The 14,741-nt window shown below is 39.6% G+C and overlaps 1 protein-coding gene across 12 annotated transcripts in view; it reads right to left on the bottom strand.

Moving 5' to 3' along the window:
- Positions 1-14,741, bottom strand: part of CNOT1 (CCR4-NOT transcription complex subunit 1) — a 59,836-nt gene that overhangs the window by 40,747 nt on the left and 4,348 nt on the right. For all 12 annotated transcript variants that reach the window (XR_008236463.1, XM_052795396.1, XM_052795400.1 and 9 more), the window contains exons 2-11: positions 12,358-12,634; positions 8,021-8,128; positions 7,227-7,325; positions 6,601-6,669; positions 6,447-6,501; positions 5,810-6,013; positions 4,209-4,377; positions 2,052-2,178; positions 1,648-1,758; positions 287-457 (exon numbers count right to left, since the gene is read on the bottom strand). Coding sequence is in view for 11 of the 12 variants with exons in the window: in XM_052795396.1 (XP_052651356.1) it covers positions 287-457; positions 1,648-1,758; positions 2,052-2,178; positions 4,209-4,377; positions 5,810-6,013; positions 6,447-6,501; positions 6,601-6,669; positions 7,227-7,325; positions 8,021-8,128; positions 12,358-12,459 (1,215 nt within the window). In the remaining variant the exon portion in view is untranslated. The remainder of the gene's footprint in view (positions 1-286; positions 458-1,647; positions 1,759-2,051; positions 2,179-4,208; positions 4,378-5,809; positions 6,014-6,446; positions 6,502-6,600; positions 6,670-7,226; positions 7,326-8,020; positions 8,129-12,357; positions 12,635-14,741) is intronic.

The following is a 14,741-nucleotide window of genomic DNA, read 5'->3' as shown; positions in this document are numbered from 1 at the left end:
TGCAGCAACAGTTCTACGCTCAACTGTATTACCCATCAGAACTCTGCTAAAAGCAAAGGTGTTGTCACAAATGTATAGCAAGTGATCATCTCCTCCCAAACAATGCAGACACTGTTCAATTAATAGACTGTACTTCAGTAACATACCTGAGGCCTATGCCTTACAAGCCAAGTTCTCAAATGTGGCTTGTGTAAAAATTCACATTACCAATCCACATTTCCCATTCAAGGAATTCAGGAACTTCACAAGTGTTGTACAGATACAGCAGAAACATTGGTAAACCTACCTGGCCCTCCGCGTGCTTCCAAGGTCTGTATATGGCATTAACTGGAAAAACTTCCATGCCCAGCCCTCTCTGGATGCCAAACACTACAATATGCAGGCCCTTGCTGTCACGAATCTGAAATCCCGGATGGTCCAATTCATAGGTTACTACTTTAAAGTCCAGGCTAGGATTCTGCAACCAGAAAAACAAGAGAGTAGTCAGCCTTAAACATCAAAATCTTCAGTACTGTCTTGTAAGAACCCCTCTTCATCAGTATTTTATCCATCTTAAAATCCACCCAACTTTTAGTTGAAAGCAAGGTTTTTGTTTTAAAAAGAATAGGATTTAGACAGTTGTGAGAACTTGAAAGTTAATGTTTGAACCTAGCCTGTGAGACTGCGCTTCTCCCAGTACTACCAACAGTAGCTGTCTATCCTTCCAAACATTTCATTAACAAGTCTTCAAAAAAAAAAAAAAACAAAAAACCCCAAGCACATAGCTCCCTTCTTAACATGCTAACTCATTCCTTTTGTAGGCTTCCATATGTCCTCCAATAAAAGGCAGAAGCATCTAGATCCGCTGGCAAGCAGAACATGCTTTTCCTTTTGAAGAATGTACACTGCAAGTACTTGCAAAGCACCTATTAGATTTTCAGCAATAGTATGAAACCATAAGGATGAGGGAACTTGGAGGGAACTATGGCCATTATGGAACGTGGACCACTCCTTTCAGAGATGGGTGAGCACCAAAGACAAAGCTAATTGTATGTTCCAAGGTTTAGAAAAACAAAACAGTGACTCCTGCATAGATTAGAGGGAACATACAGGGAAAAAAAATCACCCAATATAAGGTAAGCAAAGGAAATGGTACTCATGTTTCACTGAGCTAATTACAAAAATTGCTGCTTATAAACTGGTGGAAAAACTTTCCTATTTCTGAAGCATCACCATACACAAGAAGCATTTAGAGTTTTGGAATAAGTAGCTACAAAAATATTTTGTTTCATTTTCATCATTAATGCCTACAGCGAGAAGCTTTTCAAAACAAGGTGCCTGATGCACAAAACTTTCCACTGTCAGAAATAAGTTCAAACACAAAAACCCTCAGAGAACACATGCTAGAGTACATAGGAGCAGTGTGGAATAAATCTCAAGTTGCACCCAAGCAAGCCATTCAGGCAGCTTTTATTTTGCACAATTCCTCAAAATATTCTTGCTCCTGAGGAAAAAAATACCAATCGTGTAAGTACAGCAGCATAATTACCTTAATGAGATTCAAAGCCATTCACGCTGCTAGGAGCTTAAAAAACTTTATATTCACACTGAGACATGCCCCTCCTTCAGATATTCTGCATAAAAGACCAAGATGCTCACAAAACTTACCAGCTCTTTAAGAACATCAATTAAGACCTCCACATTCCAGGTATGGGCTTGTGCTCCATCACTTTTATCCTTCCCGTCACTCCAAATCCCACTGCCAGGAGCCGAAATAGACTGCAAGTTAAATACACTCAATCAAATACTAGTTAAAAATAAAGCAGTCTCAAAAGCCACTAGCTACAGAACTGCCTGCACTATGAAGGTAAGAAGTTCAGACCAATAACAACACCAGTTGCACACTTCTGAGCATCTTTCAAGAACATATTATAGACATTTACAGCAGAACAGTTAGAAGTGTAAGTCTTGAATAATAAAAGCAATTCTTAAATTACTAGAGGCTAGCATTTGAACTCCTCATTTTCTGCTGATTAAAATATATATAATCTCCACCCCAGCAGGCCACTCACTTGTAATGGAATACCATCCGTCAACCCTGAATGAGTTCGAGCCATCATCCCCAAAACCCTGGCAACCTGGGCAGCCGTGACTTCCCGAACACCAAACTGCATGATTATGTTGCGACATTCTTCAACACTAAGATGCAACAAAACAGAGATATCTTAACACAAAAGCAGGTTTCACTGTGGCACAACATAAGACAGACCAAAACAAGACCTGTGAGTACAGCTGGGACAGCACAGGGATTGTTGGGAGAAACAAACTGCAGACTGTAAAATATGACCATTCACTCAACTTCAGTTATGTTAGCCAAATAATCCCACAACAAAATTCTAGGACAAGCAAGAAAAGAAATTCAGTAGAAAGTTACCATGAAACACACTGTGCCATGTATTCAGTTCAAAGCTATGTCTACTTAAGTGACAGTGAGAGATGTTTCACAGGCTATGCTCTGTCAAAGTAAAAACACTGGGTAGGTTTAGCACTGTTTTCTGTTAAAAGCACTTCCATGTATTGACCTGTGATACAGAGCTTCAAACACTGAAGTTTTCTGCTAGCTAAAAGTGAAACAAAGGCTTTGAGAATGCACATTTCAAAATGATGACGTGTGATGTTCAAAAGGTAAGCTGTGAAAGTATGCCTTTTAGCCTGATGCAAGCCATGGTGTCTCTTATCAGAGGTCACTAGCAAAAACCTTCAAGGAGCTAAAAGAGCAAAAAATGAGCAGATGTTTAAGTTTCAATTTTAGAACCGAAGGCCTCTTGTGCAATTTGTTTCACTTCGTGAACACTTCATAATTAGGACAAAAAGATTTATACAGCATCAGTGTAGATATAAACAATCTTTTATTAACAGGCACACATTAACAAAAGAAATAATTTTCAATACCTTCCCACTCTTATATTGTGTGTTTCCTTACATCACTGTTTAAACAGAAACTTACATTAGTATCTTAGATTCAGTCACTTCCCCCAAGTAGTCAATAGCCTCTCTTTTAAAATACAGAATAATTTACCTCTCAGCTTATGCTTCTTAATGAATCTTCCTTTAGGTTCATACTGAGGGCTAAGACTAAGGCCCCTTTCAAAACCAGCCACACACTTGCAGGCTCCTGGTATCACTACCAGTATTAGAGTATTACCCTAAATCCTTGAGAACTGCATGCAAAAACTGAGCTGGATTTGTGCAGATAGCAGATATACAGCAGGAAATAAACCTTTAATATATCCAAGTTAACTCTTCAACAGACAGCTTTGGACTAAAGTCTAGCTTCTCCTTCCACTCTTCTAGAACTATTCCAATTCACATGTCTATATAAACAAACAGCCCATGTAATGCAATACTTGTGCTAGGTGCTATAACCTGCTGACACCACTCCTGCAAACCCACACAGCTCTATGGATGACAGACCATTTCACACAGCTCCAGCAAGTCATGTTAACAGAGCTGCCCATCTATATTTCAGACTAGGGGCAGAAAACAAGAATATGGAACACTACTGAAGATGTGGGTAATGTATGTCTACGAATATACACACAAACCCAGGGCAAGTTTAAGACAGCTGTATTTTTACCAAAATAAGCCTAAGCAGGCAAAGACTGATGCAGCTGTCAAGATACTCTAGCAATTCACCATCATAATTACATTCTACAGCTACAAATAATCTCAATCATACTGTGTACCACACTGATCAAAACCCAATACAAACAGAAAGCTGCTGCTGGTCAACTCTCTTGAAGTGAGACTACTACCTTCAGTTCTTCTGTAATCTATTTCATGTGGACAGTGAGCTAACAGGAGTCCGTCACAAAGGGAAAGTTCTTCCAAAGATTAGTAGGAATTAGTTGGAATTTATGCCTATCTAGCCACTCTGTTTCTACTTAAAAAAAAGAATGATGGTCAAATTCTTATAAAACCTTCACAAGGAATTTGAATACCTTTATCTAGCACTGCTTACCATGACAAAATCCTACACAGTCTCAGACATGCTATACACATTAGAAGAAAGCAAAATATAAAACAGGAATCAAAACAAATGACCTCATAATACTTAATGAGGTTCTAGTTATTCTAGTACTTTAAGTGTTCTTTACCTTTTGCCTCAAGAAACAAGAAAGAAAACCACCACCACCCAAGACACTTGCAAATTACATTTTCCTACAAACCTTGTACAAAAGCCATAGCCAACTTCTTGCATGAAATCTGCCAGAGAACTCTCCATCATGGTTTTTGCTATCCCTCCAGAATCAGGCAGGATCCTGTCCATTAGAATGTCCCGTTTTTCAGGGTATAGAAGTGGTGCAAGCACCACAGGGCAACGCTCCTGAGGAAAATCTAAAGGCAAGAGTAACAAAAAAAAAAGTGTCAAAAAAACCCAGAACACCAGCTACATGCAAGTGACTATTCAAAATAACTTGACTGCTGTGCTAGAGCTTCCCTGCTGCTGCAGAAATCAAGAGGGCACTCATGCAGCATCCCTCCATCCCACCTGCCGGTTCTCTACTGGCACTTGGATATTCCTAGAGAACAAGAATGTAGAACAGACTAGGTTCATACAGGTTCACTGCAGCTGCCCAGAACAGCTAGTGGCTGCGCTGGTGGTAAGTTTAGAACTAGATTGTCACTAACAGCAGTCATCCAAAAAAAGCACAGAGCAGGAAACAATACAGCAGTAGAGCAAAAGCCTCTCCTCCAACTCAGGAGGTATTAGGAAACAAAGGATCTGCTATTGAGTCTAAGAAGTCTAGCAAATCTAAACCCGGCACTTGGGCCTAGAAAGAGAGAATACTCCCTTCTTCCTTCCAGGGAAGCAAAGTTTAAGAGAGACACAGCAATGAGAGGATCAGATGTATGGATGGGAGTTCTCCTCACAGTGGAAAGCAGCAGACACCTTATGGGTAGGCCTTCCTGAGACAGCATTATCTTTAACATGATGCATGATGTCTCCAGACCCTTCAGGGCCTTTCAGAGAAGAGTTCCCAATTTCCCAAGCGAAGTGGGGGGAATTACTTTAATGAAGATTAGTGTATTAGCTTTTGTAAGAAAGACATTATACTTAAATAGAACAAATGTTTTACTCTTGTATAAAGGCTGCTTCCTCTAGGTCTGTGCAGCACCAAAAAGTGCATGGAGTTAAATTCAGTTAGTTTTTCAAGTCCAAATCCTCCTTATTCTGATGGGTTTACAGCAAACACTATTTTTTTGGAAAGGAAGAGACTACCGTATTGATGACATCCCCTGCCATCACACAACGACTGTGGTAGCTTCCAGGAAATGAACCAGAGTTTTATTCAAAAGCACCTCTCTTGCTGTGCTAGTGTTTCCTCATAGATCTGCACCCAATATAAACAACCCAGTGCTTAAAATCTACCTGTTTGAAATGGTAATGTATGTTCCTTACACCATAAGGAATTCAAGTTTTTCAACTACAGTGCACCGAGTTGCTTCAGTTAAATCCACAAATACCATCCCACACAAGCAAGCGAACAGACTTCAATATCCCCTACTTAATGCTTATTTATCACAACTTTTCAAAAAAGCCAAACATGAGACCACATTACTGCTCATTTAAAGAAAAACAGTACATTATGGCCCAATGCCAGAACAGTGGTATTTTTCTGTCAGTTTAGAGTTATGAAAATTTACTGAGTTATACCTCACCAAGCTCCCCACCATTTCAGCAGCAGTCTGCACTGACAGTAAGTTACAAAAATCCTGTTTGAAAGTTTGCATTTTAGTCAGGCTTCCTGAACACCACAACACTTACCTCTACGTAATGTTTTGAGGAAAGCGTCAATCTGTTCCTGTCCTACCCCAAAGGCTCCCTTCTGCCCAAAAAGGAGATGGGAGAGGAGAAGGTGCAGGACCTCTATCGCAATATCTTGGAAGCCACCTTCTTGATTTCCACTGACGTCTGCGTCAATGTAAGAGCGCAAAAGATCCGGGAGTTTCTGTTTTATAAACTGGGCAGCTTTTGAAAACAAAAGAGGCTAGAGTCAAAACCTGAAATTTTTAATATGAAGACTCTTTTTAGCTAGGTACCATTCTCTTAATCCGAGTTTACCACAAGATGCAACAGTTCAGATTTAAATAGAAGTCTCATAATCCATGCCTCAGAACTCAAATATTAATGAACAACTAAAAGGTATGATATGACAGTACCTCAATTTGATTCATTATCTAGCAAGTCATTCATGGAAGGGACATCCAACTTCATATAAGACAAGATGACTGTGCTATCTATTGCCCCTCTCAAAATGGTGTTATGACTTCAATGGCACCACTAATCACAAGGTCTTGCATTACTCGGGTCACACAGGCACACATCTATCCATCTAGAAAGCCCACTGCTTAACAAGCAAAAAACAGTGTCTCTGCTGCAGTACTTTGAAAGCTTCACTTACCAAAACCTCGTAGATCTGAGCTGAAAGAGTTCAGTAAAGCGAGACCAAAAATCACCTACAAACAAGAACCAACATCGTTGTAAAGTGACATCATCCTTTCTAACAAGCTTAGTCAAAAAACATTAAAATATTTTCAAAATAATTGTTCACCTACCTCTTGAACTTTACTTAATTTGATGACTTTACTCAATTGGGCAAATAAATGGGGTGAAGGCTTTAGACTCTGAAACAGGTAAGAAGAGTTAAATGGAAGCTGTTACGTGATTAGTCTCATTCATAATGTGGCAGGCTACCTAGAGTCCATTTGCAGGTCTGGAATATTAGTAACTATTCTGTTGTAGGTTAACACAAAGCTTATATGGCTAAACAAACAACTTTGGAACTATTTTTTGATACTTCTGAACTAAAAGTTTCTTCCACATATCCCACTCTTTCACTATTAAACTACTATCATCGTTTTCATGTCGAAAGAAACAGGAGAACTGATGATTTATTTTGGTTCTGGCTGCCACAAACAAGCCATAAAGTACTAACATTAGATTAAGCTTTAAAATTAGTTTGCAGTCAGAGTGATTGAATAACTTGCTCAGTTTAACAAAAAAAAAAAAACCAAAAAACAACCCCAACTTCTGGGCAAGCTCAATTTTTGAAGACTTCAGTACAACCAATCTTCGCCATAAAAAAAACCCAGGAAAAACACAAGGGAAAACCAGCTGGTTTCCTACAGACCAATTCACTGCAGTTTCTGACACCGGGATCCCCTTCAAAAAGCACACAAACCTTCTGATAGTGCAACGGATTGTCAATGGCGTAGGACAGCGTCGAGATAAAGTTTGGTTTTGTAATCAGCGACGCACACTCCTGGATCAGAAATTGAGTCTGAAAAGAACAAGGTAACTTGAACGGTCATATTGTTTTCTAACAGGACAATAACACAAAACTTCTGTCCACTGTGTGCAGCAAAACTAAACAAAGATAAGGTGCATAAGTCTTGTAAGTGCCCAAATTCTCATTAACATTAGCTAGTTTATTTTCATTGAAGTTTTCTTCAAGTTTAGCTTTTTTTTTTTTAAGGCTGAGAAAGTGATGAAACATTCTCCACCATATATGCAACATTTCATTTTCTGTAAGCATCCTCACACATTGCAACAGACAATCTAAGAATATTTGATTCCTGTTTATGAGCTAGAAAGTCTGTGGCAAAATTGCTTAAGGATGAAAACACTCCTGAGAACAGATATAGCCAGCACCAGAGGTGCCAGTTAGTGGATTTGGACAAAGTTTTAAATGACAAAGAAAGGCTTTCAAAATAGAGCACTGCATGTGGTACAAAAGCAATTGTACTGAAGCTGTCCATTTTTCCAGATCAAGCGATTTTAAGAGTCAGATATCAACAATTTGTTGTTTTCTGACTTGAGGACTGGCAAAAGGTGCTTGCAATTGAAAGGCCACGTGCCAAAAGTTTGCTTGAAGCTACTGACTCTAGCCTGCCTTTGTGCTTAGAATGGGTCAAATTCTACTGCAGATTTTTAACAACCAAAACTAATAAGCAGATGCCTCAGTGCAAACTGTACCTGATGAAAATCTTTGCCACTGCTTTTACCATCGCCACTGAAATCCACGTGCGAGAATAGACAGCGTAATAAATGCCTGTCTGCCTCGGGACCGTGCCTATTCACAATCTGGAAAAAAAAACCAAAAAACCAAGTTGGCAGCAAACAGTCATTACAGAGCAAGATCTGGGTCTAGAACAGTGGATACAGCTGTACTTCTAGCGGTTAAGTCATCTACAGTTTTAACAAAACTGCTAAGAATGTTCTTTTTTAATCAGTAACCTAGAAACCAAGTCATTAACCCTATTTGCAAATGAAAAGTATAAATGAAGAGATAAAGAAAGCATCTAGACAAGTCATTGACACAAAATCCATGCATTTCGTGGGTAGTATCCCTAAAAAGCTAAGTAAAAAGGGGTTTGCAAGTCACCTGGAAGATGATTTCAAGCTTCTCTACCACCAAAGCAGCCCACAATCCACACAGTGCCATGGCCTCACTTTTCCCCACACCTACAGTGCCTAACTGCAAGAGTACAGCCTTGGGACAGCGTGTGCCTCTGCGCTATGCCTATGTAGCAGGAATTTATCCCAGAGACAAGCCATCATACAGTATATTCACTGATCTTGCAGACAGGTTCTACATCATCTCCTGGTCGTGACTGACTTGACTGCCTTGGTCTTTTAAGGGACATAAGGGAACACTATAAAGGAAGTGTTTCTTGCCATTTAAAGAAAAAAGTTCATCCCAAACCTGCTCATTAGCAAGCTTTAAAAATCAAATATCATATGCTGAAGAACACCTGCAGCTGAGACCTTTTACCAAGTCTTTCCCCTGTCATTAGAGCTCATTCAATTGAATTCTATACCTCAGTCATGAATAGGTCATCTGCAGTTGTTAATTTGCAACACCTATCACACATTATTAAATCTTAACAACAATATTACATTTTTGTTAGCATCCCCTATCATTTGCCTTAAGTTTAACTCTTGGCTACAGAACAGCTCATCAGCTTGTTCTTTGAAGTACCTTCAGGTTGTTTCAGTGCTTATACATTTCTTTAAACCTCATCTAACTGGACAGCATTACTTGTTTTTAATAAAATCCATACTGCCAGAAATTTGAAGTCACTTAATCACCAGTAGCTTGCCTCTTTTGTCCAAATAGTAGCTGCTAACATCAAATCCAACCTTCACCTATTAGCAACTTTTTTGCCATTGTTTCCCCCTTCCTAGCTGCAGGACAGACAACACATGACAGTACAAACCAGCAGCTCTGCCTACACTCTGACTGCCTCCACCAAGCCCACTGCTTCACCCCCATCATAAATATCCTTGTTTGCCGGCAGTTTCTTTGTGCAAAAAGACAAACGGCATTGCTTTAGGCTGTGTCCGCTCCAGCTCTGCTGTTTGATTGTTCTCATCTCAATTCTTCTACCGTTATCTGACACTATGCTTCCCTTTTCCTTCACAGCCTGTTTATTCCAGTGGCTGCCAAGTTTTGTTCTGCTGGAAAGAAACATCTGAGTCAGATATAGCTCTGCCTCTTGGCCAGAGGCTAGAATATATGTGCTCATGGTATGTCAGTCCAGAGTAAATTGCCCACTCCAGTTATGTTGACAGCACTGTCTTTGAAGGCAGCCATCCCCCATGATTAGGTAGGAAGATGCTCAGATCAATGCAAAAGGCAGCAAAACTGAATTGATAGCAAGTTCTACTAGTGAGCTCAAGCTTCAGAAAACAGGCAATTTGTTTGGTCAATCCCAATTAAATACATAGATTTAGATGTGGTAACAAGACTGGCATGAAGCTGGATCAATCTCCTAGTGAACTATTTGGTGCTCTGACCAAGATGAACTCAACAAAACAGATGCAGAAGAAAACTATACATACTAAAGCCATCAGCACAATTTTGCTGCATCAGAACTAGATTGCTTCCTTGCTTAGGAACAACTTCAGAAGGTTAATAATTTGAAAGTCTAACATATGGGGAGGGAGGGAAGAGTGACCACTAGAAGTGCATTGTAGCACCTTTCAACTCTAACTCTAGCTTTTCCAGGAAACAGGGAATGAGAATTGCTAGTTTTCTTGTAGAAAGAGCTGAAAGAAACCTCCATTATTGGCAGCCGCCTTGCACATTTACAAGACACTGTACCCAATCATAAAATAATCTGTGAAGACTTTTTTTTTTTTACCATGAGGGTGACCAAGCATTGCCACAGGCTGCCCAGAGAGGTTGCAGAGTCTCCATCCATGGAGGTACTAAAAAGCTGTCTGGAGATATTCCTGGGCAGCTGGCTCTAGGTGACCCTGTTTGAGCAGGAGGTTGGAACAGATGACCTCCAGAGGTCCCTCCCAACCTCAACCAGTCTGTGATTCAGGATAAAGTTTGAGCCACCCATATTTGGATTTATCATACAGAGACAAGTTGGATTTTGTTTAGGGAAACACAGGGTTAGATCAAAAATAACTCTTACTTTTCTAGATCCAGAAAGTTTTGCTTTCCTAGATGAATCTGTCCACAAAGCCCTTCCCCCCTCTCCAACCAGGCTTTCCTTACCACTACTTCAGGGAAAGGAGACCACAAAAAATAATTTCAGAGGAAGCCATTCTTTAGAATTTGTCTCTCTGACAAATGCATAAAAGTTTTGCTTTTTTTTTTTTAAACACACATTCTATTTTTTAAAGCAGTCTTAAGCATCACCTTGTTAAATGACTACAGAAAGCATGTTTAAGCCGAAATTAGTTGCTCAATCTTTACCACAGCTATGCTTGTAAGTGATATATTTAAATGCAAGTGTCATTTTGGTCAGTTGTGACAAGAACAACTCCCAAGTATGGTTTTCCGCATACTCTGTATGCTTAGATATAAGCTTTGTAAAATTGAGTTAATTATGCCGAAAGTTTACACCAAGCAGCATACTGTGAGGCAAAGAGCATTAAAGTATGCACATATAATCTAAGCAAAAATTGTACTAGCAACTACAGAAGTAAAATAATACCAGGAATTTAAAAAAAAAAAGAAAAAAAGACAAGGGATCATGGAGATTTTAGGAATTTAGTGTTGAAATCCTAAATCTGTCTTATAACCAAACATACAAGAAACAGCCACTTCTGCAAACCAGTTTCCCGTCTCTCACCACAGTGAGTCTAAGAGGCCTGCCATGAAGGATAAGGAACAATCTGTCCCCATTTTAGAGATCTACATTCCAAGTGAATGGCAGATCAACCATATCTTCTCCCAAATCGAAGAAACATTTATTATCCTTTACAGAAGTGTTCATGACAGATCTGCAAGTCATGCCTCAGTCACTCCTTGCTGCAGAAATCATCTGTTGAAACCAACAGTGATCAAAAGGACAGCATGATCTCAGATGAGCGCCTTGCAAGTACTGAACTTGCAAAAACATGGAAACTTTACAAAAGTTACAAGAGATCCATCTCCCTGGCTTACGAGATCATTTTAAGCAGTGAATGTTGCTGAAATCACCCCCTCTCACCTCAATATAAGTAACGAATGCACTTCTAAACAAGTCAGCTGTTAACAAAAATTCACTCTGCTTAAGCCCTCAGGCCTCCTAATCCGATTCAAATCACTGCAGGACTGCACTAGCATAAGAAAAAAAAATTAACTGGCCCAGCTGTCTGCTGGGAACTGAACTAAACCAGTTTCTAAAACTGGCTCAGTAACAATCACTTCCTCCTAAGCACTCCCCTGCAGATAATGCTTTTCAGTCCATCCTGCTAGTCAGAGCTATTTTTAAAAGGGTTAGTTAAACCAGAATTCCTGTTCAGGTCTTAGATATCTGGGGTTCAATCTGCAGTTACTCTGCCTGCCTTCTGAAAACCCAGGGCCAAGAAAAAGTCAGCTTGGCTCCACTGTCAAGCCATACTTCATTGAATGAGATGAGGAGCAAAACACTTCCATCAGGGGTAAGTGAAAGCATTCAGATGTAAGTAACCACATACTCGTGCTTTCAGTACAACAACTCTGAACAGTAAATTTGTATGTTTTCCTCCCTCTCTCAATCAGTGTTCTATGGAATGTCCAAAAGTTGAAAGATTTAACCTGAGTTAGGAAAGCTTTGCATACCATGGTCCAAGAGCAGCAGTTAATCCTAATATTCAACTACAAAGTTAATACTGGTCCCAGCTCTGAGCTGCTGTATTCATGACCTGACAGATGAAACTAACAGGAACATCAGAGACATGAGCTGCAATTCTCAACACCACAGAAAAAAGTATACAGTAACACACACAAGAGCACCACAGAGTACAATTCAAATGAGAAGAGAAACTCCATTTGACACTCCCATTTTTTCTTTCTAAAATTTCTTTTGTAGCATCATTAGTCTACTTACATGCTGTATTTCCTGCTGGCTGGCTCGGTAGTTTTTCTTGGTTAAATTGTCCACCAGGTAGCTGATTTGAGACAAGGCCAGCGAGAGCGAGTCAAGATTCATTGCTGGTTGGGGCGGAAGCAGGCGGCCGAGCCCGGCGCAAAATCACCATTATTCCCCTTTAGTCACCTCAGAGACAGGTTAATTTTTTTTCCCCCAATTAGCCTGTATCTGGTTCTGTGTTACTTTCCTCAGCTCTTCTTTCTCAGTTGTCTTCCTCTGTTCTGAAACATGGCACCTGAAAGAGAGTATTACATGAGATTTAACTTCTGTAGCAACTTCACAGCTACGTTCTAGGCACTGCTGTTAACTTGCTATGGAACACTAGCAATTAATTTAAAATAAGCTTTCGGGGTTTGGTTTTTTCTTTTGATTTTAAGAAAAAACTTTAAGTTTAAATAGTCTTAAAAACAGTTAGTGATTTCTCCGTGTTTTCTACTCCCACTAGTGTGCTGCAGGGTGGAAAGTTAAATCCTAGAATAATTCAGCATTACGCCTCAGAGCTTTCTCTTATTTTTTTTGCTTCCAAGCTAACTTGGCAAAAGAAGAAAAATAAAGTTTAACAAAGAAATTGATAATACAGACATGTTCAATAGCTTAACTTACATAAACCATTTGAGATGACTATGTCCACAAGGAAAAAGAAGTACTATTAAGTTTTCACAATACAAGGTTAGCTGTTTCCACGCTACCTGACCACATTTATTCATTTCTGCATTTTGCCAGTCTGAAAGAGCTAGCAAACAGCTCAGTCAGAAGAATGACTACCCTTTCAGAACTGTGAGAAAGAAGAAAATGAGATGCATAATGAATTAGATACCACACAGCAACAATCAGAGGTCAGAATCATTCAAAGCATCAATCACAAGTTTATACAAAAAAAAAAGTGCTTTTAAACCATCTCTGCAATATTTTGCCTCACTACCATCAAAGCAGTACTGCACTCAACCGTACACACCAAAACAAGCAATTGTGAATGAGCAACACACACAAAGAACTGCAATAAACTAACCCTAACATTTGGCTTATACTGAAACAGCTTTCCAGTGAGCTACAACAGCAGAGCTTGCCAGCTTAATAAATTTCTATGACAACACAAAACTTGGCACTTGACATCTCATCTGTTAAATCACAGATTGCCAATGTGATAAAATTGCATCCCAAAGCAAGTCCTGCATAACCAACCATCTGAGGAGTCTCAAAGGAAGCCATAAGCTGCTCTGAGAAGCAGCACTGTAATTGATCAAAGATGGAATCAAGCTGGAGAGTCACTGTTTTGAAGCTCTACTTGATCAAAACACAAAGGTCACTAGGCTTCGTGCCAAGAGGCTGAAGATCCCTTTTTCAGAATAAAAACTATTACTTTACTTGGCTATATGGCCAAAACCACCAGTACACAATTTCTGCCTCATCATTGAGATGGATCACACAGGTGATGTGTTAACTGGGCACGCACAACGCTTAGGGCAAATCAGTTCAGAAAGCAAACGCTGCAGCAACATGGCTCGACATGTCAGCCATCCTTCTGCAAGAACTGAACAGGAACAGCACCGAGGCAAGCCGAAAAGGCTGTGCTGGGTAGAACTAGAACTCTTCCCCCTCTCTCCCTTTACACAAAGGTTTTCGCTCACTCAGAACTACAGCTTATCTAACATCTGCCTACACTTTAAAACATCAGGAACAACAAATCCTATCACAGGCAATGAAGGCCATTCTGCTCTTTGGAAAAAGTTTATTAGATTAAATAAAAACATGGGTAAACTATTTGCAAGGAAAGTCAAATCACCAACCAACTTCCAGGCTTTCATTATGCCACAGAAAACCCTGCTAACTCCTAGAAGCTATATAAGATCCTACTTACGCAAGAAAACCTACATCTCATGAAAAAGAAATTTTCAAACTGTAATATTGAAAGCATTCTTCAATGACAAGGCAGTCATATATAAAGGCATTACCTTTATATACAGGTTTAAAAGCCCACTGACTGTGAAGCAGCTTTGCAGGAAGGAGGATAGGCACAAAAATTAATAAGATTTCTCAGTAGCAGAGTACCTGATTTTCTATTTTTTGATTTTTTTAAATAACTCAATTCTGCTTTTGGAATAATCCAGAAAGGGTCACCGGGCAAGGCAAGTACATGCTTTCCAAGATGTTTTTACTGGCAAGGTTTAACATACTGGACCAATACAAAGCTTCTGAAAAACATTTGTTAAGAATCAAGCAGACAGACCACCACGCCACAGTACTTATATCTACAAAAGCCACCACAAGCAGCTAGCGAGGGGAATTCAGTCCCTATCAAAGCACCAGATTTCAGCAACCAGTCTGAAGAACTCAAGGGCTGG

This window comes from Harpia harpyja, chromosome 9, assembly GCF_026419915.1.
Source record: "Harpia harpyja isolate bHarHar1 chromosome 9, bHarHar1 primary haplotype, whole genome shotgun sequence".
Taxonomy (NCBI): Eukaryota; Metazoa; Chordata; class Aves; order Accipitriformes; family Accipitridae; genus Harpia; species Harpia harpyja.
Note: the sequence above shows the minus strand (reverse complement) of the source record. Positions and strands in the feature narration are given on the sequence as shown.